This window comes from Hipposideros armiger, unplaced genomic scaffold (genome assembly GCF_001890085.2).
Source record: "Hipposideros armiger isolate ML-2016 unplaced genomic scaffold, ASM189008v1 scaffold_124, whole genome shotgun sequence".
In the NCBI taxonomy this organism is placed as follows: Eukaryota; Metazoa; Chordata; class Mammalia; order Chiroptera; family Hipposideridae; genus Hipposideros; species Hipposideros armiger.
Window position 1 is genome coordinate 178,303 of NW_017731474.1, and position 5,072 is coordinate 183,374.

The 5,072-nt window shown below is 38.4% G+C and overlaps 2 protein-coding genes across 8 annotated transcripts in view; both read right to left on the reverse strand.

The window, feature by feature from the left end:
* Positions 1-5,072, reverse strand: part of PRUNE2 (prune homolog 2 with BCH domain) — a 246,346-nt gene that overhangs the window by 79,162 nt on the left and 162,112 nt on the right. The window lies entirely within an intron of this gene.
* Positions 4,062-4,360, reverse strand: LOC109385754 (small nuclear ribonucleoprotein F-like). The gene has a single exon (XM_019648300.1). The coding sequence runs from the start codon at positions 4,343-4,345 to the stop codon at positions 4,082-4,084; it is 264 nt and encodes an 87-aa protein (XP_019503845.1). The 5' UTR covers positions 4,346-4,360; the 3' UTR covers positions 4,062-4,081.

Consider the following 5,072-nt stretch of genomic DNA (forward strand, 5'->3'; position numbering starts at 1 on the left):
GAGAGAGAGAGAGAGAGAGAGAGAGAGACAGAGAGAGACAGAGAGAGAGAGTCATCATATATAATCATATATAACCAATCAACTGACAGTATATTGTGCTACTTAATGAAAATCACCATGATATACACACTCAAGAGCTATAAAGAATTCTATTAATTTCTTCCTGATTACAAAAGTCATCAGAATTATGCATGCCATTGGTAAAATATTAGAGCAATACAGAAATGTACACCACAAGAAGTGAAAGTGCCACATACCCACCTCTTCAGAAAACCACTGTGAAGAGCTCAACAGTGCTGTGTGTTGAGTGTAGATATTTTCCATGCTCAGATTACTGTTTGTATGTGCTAGCTCTTTGAAATTTGTAGATTTGATATCTGTGGCTTAGACTATTTACCAGACTATTTAAAATATCCATATCACATGTGCTCTAATTCTGCTGAGGAGATTTTCAAGGTCTATGAAGCCCCTGAGAAGGCACACGAGACACTTGGCAGGTGTGCAGGCCCAGCCCATCAGCAACTTCCACACCTCAAGGAGCCTTTATTGTGTACTCCTGCAGTGGCCACTCCCATTAGGCATCTCACAAGGTCGCTTTCGCTTTCTGGCTACAAAGAATTGCACATGGGAACTCACAGAGGTCTCAGGATATGTTGGGAATGAACACCAAGGGTCTATTGTGCTGACTTGGTGATGAAATTTATGATGTTCAGATACAATAGCTTTTGGAAGCATGTGTTCCAAAATGCTTACTGTCAGCTTTCATGCTTTTAATTTATTGTCCAAGTGCCATAATAATGATCTTTAAATAGATACATCAAAAATTTAATTCACCTACAACAGCAGTAGATATTTACAGTGCACTTTTTAAAAGTCAGACTTCATATATTATACACAAAGTGCATTCAATAGATAAAATTATTTCAAATCATCACTGGTGTTATCCATCAAGATCCTCAATACTGAGCTGTTTGCCATGATGAATTGTAAACGAAGATATGGTTCTGAAAAAAAAACAAGAATGGACAGCAACTACTTATATCTTATCTCTAGTGACTGAAGGCTTTGGCACAAGAAGTCCTAGAATTTTCATTTCAAAATACTTTTTCACTGTGGACACAAAACACCCAAATACATTTATAACCCCCAGAAAGAGGATACAACACTTCGAAGAGATCTTCACATATAATAATTCTCACAACACTGCCAGCTGGGTCACTCAAGCAAGAGAAAAGCTGGTTTTACTGGTATCTGAGTACACAATTAGGATTCAGTAGAATCAGCATTATTCAAAACCATAGTTGTGAAACATTTGCTGTTCTAAAATGTTGGCTGAGCTCCAATCTATTTGGATTCTTCTGTGTTAAAATGACAGCTCTAGGATCTTGCTGGACTTAAGTCCAGTGGTGCTTGGCAACACCAGGGGCCTTGCTGGAAAGACAGGGTCTCAGGCCACACCCCACACATACTGAGGCCGAATCTGCATTTCCCACAAATCCTGGGTGATTTGAATGCACTTTGAAATCTGGAAAGCACTGCTCTAGGGAGGTATTTGCTAATTGATGTATTTTCCTACAAACTAGTCCTTTGGTCTCTCTCACTGCTGTCACGGGACTTACTGACTCATGCACTCAGCTCCATGTTCCTTTCCTTATCCTCATCGTAAAATTCACCCTGGGGTGGGTATTTCTGAGCTGCTTCGCTAGGGGTTTTCATTTAGCAGGTCGGGGATTAGGTTAAAGGATTTATATTTTCATTATTATCTACCTCAAGTAATTCTTAGGATCAAGCACCTTTGAGTAACATCCTCCCAGTTTTCCTCTGGGTGGCCCCAAATTCTACAGGAACAAATGAAGTATTGATAAAACAAAGATTTATGTGACTTGTTTAGGCATGTTAAAGAAACAAGATTCTCCCATTTTACACTAACCCCAAAACAGAGATCATTCATCAACAACTATGTCCTATCTACACGAACAAAACTGTCCAAACCAGATTTGCTCTTACTGGCTTTAAGATAATGTCAAGAGTTTCACGTTTAAAACAGAATCAAACAAGGGAATGAGTGAGAATCTTCAGGAATCTGGGAGGCAGAGTCTGTTTGTTCTGCTTTTACGCTGGCGCTGTTTGCATAGGAGATAATTTATTATTGTCTTCTAGCTATGCAGGGAGTCTTGTGCTGCGATGGCTCTTCTGTTGCTGACAAGCTAGGCTGGCCCTGAATAAATAGCACTTCATCATTAACACAACCCAACTGTAGATACAGGTTGGCATTTTATTCCCCCCATCTGCCTTCTACCTGATAAATTACTGTTTTAGTTACATGTATACAAATACTATTTGTTAATCTGCTCAAATGTTTTCGAAATGTTTCCCCACCTTAACTTAAAATTATATACATATACATATATAGCTCCCACTCAAGTTTGCCAAAGGTTTAGAAAATAAAGGGATTTTACCTTAATTTACCACATATGCCCCCCTTCCACATTTGAAATACGACCCTAGCCTGAGATTGCTGCACAGATTTAGGAAATTACTTTATTAATTATTACAGCTGGGAACTGACTGGCAGAAACCCAGGCTATTCCCATCAGTTAGGAAGAATGGGATTTGCTCCCTGTCACAGTCCTTTGTGACACAAGTCCAAAGATTCGATCGTTAAACATTTTTAGAGGTCATGTGCTTTGCCTGAGTAATTCCTATTTTTGGAATGAGTAGGAAGGCCTGGAAACGTGGAGAGAAAAAGGCTTTGTTATTTTCCATCCATAGCTAAGGTGCAGATCTCAAGGACCCTGAAAAAAGGTTGATGATCATGATGACAAAGACCAGGGGAACAGAAATGACATGGCTCTACTGTAACCCATACAACGACCAAGATAATGACAGTGATAATGTCCAACAGACTTACTGTTCCTGTGGCTGGAAGTGCGTGGACAAATGCACTGGAGATTTCCATTCTCTCACAAAAATCTGATTTAGTCCTCATTCTACTGCTCTGAAAAATTTAGTCTTCATACTATGTGCTGATAGCGTCAGTGCATCGCATGAAATAAAAGTGGTCTAAATAATGTCTTGTGAACATTCGAGTACTTAAATGTGGATGCTTCTAATGAGAGGAAAACCCACTCTTCTTAAGTTGCTCACATATTCTTGTCTCCCATTGTCTCCTAAATCTGTCCTGTCAGGTTTCTGCCCCCAGCTTTCCAATGAAACTGCCGCTCTCAAAAGTGCCAATCACTTCCAGGTTGCCAAATCCTGAAATCACTTTTCTGTTCTTTCTCTATTTGACTACTCTGAAGAATTCCATGAGGTTTACCCTCCCTCCTTCTTGAGATATTTAATTCCTTCACTTTCCTGACATCACATTCTCCTTGTTTTCCTCCCAACTCATTGGCTACTTCTCAGTCACCTTTGCTGGTTCCTCTGCCTTAGTCAACCTCTAAATGTTCACTGCCTCACATTTTGTTTCCAAACCCTTTTCTTTATCTATACATTCTCCCTGGTGATCTCACCCAGTTACATTATCTAATGCTAGTGACAACCCAAATCTACATTCACTTGAATTCTAACCTTGTCTATCCACGTGATCTTTCCATGTAAATGTCTAATAAGCATTTCAAATAAAATACAACCTAACTCTGCCCGTTAGCTCCATATCATCAAATGGCACCACCATCCTTCCAGTTACTCAAGCCAAATATCTAGGAATTATTCTTGATTCTTTTCTTTCCTCATTCCTCATCCATCAGCAAATCTTGTTAACTGTACTCCTGAAGCGAACTCAAGTCCAAACATTTCTCCCACTTCTCTCCATCTCTGTTACTGTCACAGCTGCAGTCACTATCATCTCTTGCCTGAAATTAGGTGACAGCCCCCTAACTGGTCTCCCTGCAGCTGCTCTTGTCTCCCTATGATCAGTTTTCCACATGGTAACAAGAAAGCTTTTAAAAATGTAAATAGACACTCTTCTGCTTAAAACCCACTCAAAAGTGTCTAATATAATTATTATCGCCTGCTTTTCTTTTCAAGTTGAAAAACACATTTTTATTGTATATAAAAAATTTTTCCATAATAGATGCTATTCTCTCATTTCCCCATCTTCTTCCTCTTCTTCAACACCCCTGATATAAAGGACATTATTACACTCTATTAAAAGTTCATCCAGATGTCCAGACAATGCTCCATCTATGTATTCTTCTGTGTTTGCAAGCTGCATGTTCATATAGCCATCTGCAAATACCAGGTAGCCTTTGTACTCCATTCCCCACTTAAGTTTCATCATTACTGGCTTTGCTGTTAATCCATTGAGGAAAGGTTTGGGACTGAAAGGCAAACTCATCATGACTACTGGCAAATGCTGCAAGCTACAAGCCCCCAACCCTGCTGTTGTTTGTTCTTCGTGACTGGAGCACCTATAGCAGGGCCAGAATCACGGTGCTCCAGGAGAAATTACCTGCTTTTTTTAAACTGGGAGAAGAAAGGTTTAATGTCCTTGAGATTATATAATCTTTTATATCAAGATATAATCTTATATATCAAAGAGAAAAAGTAGACATAGCAATAGAAAAATAGTTGGAGGACATAAAAGACAATTCAGAGTTCAAATACAAATGGCCAATAAATGTCTGAACTCAATGATAATCAAAGAAATCCTGTATTAATAGAATAGAACACCATCTCTTTTCCTATTATTGGTAAATATTTAAAATGGGCACTTTCATACACTGCTAAAATATTCTAAACAAATAATCAGATATGCACAAAAAGTGTTTGTGGACAAAGCTATCCACTGGATTATTACTTTAATAACTAAAACTTAGAAACAACCTAAATGTCCAATAATAGAGAAATGGTTAAATAAACTATGGAAGAGTCACACGAAAGATTTTTAATTTGCTGCTATTAAAAATCATGCTATCATAAGACTTGGAAACAACCAAAATGCCCATCGGTAGATGACTGGATTAAGAAACTTTGGGACATTTACACAATGGAGTATTATTCAGCTATAAAGAAGAAGGAAATAGTACCCTTTGCAACAATATGGATGGAACTAGAGAACATTATGC

What these genes read in the sequence shown, in the direction of transcription:
- LOC109385754 (XM_019648300.1), bottom strand. Translation starts at nt 4,345, where the DNA reads ATGATGAGTTTGCCTTTCAGTCCCAAACCTTTCCTCAATGGATTAACA.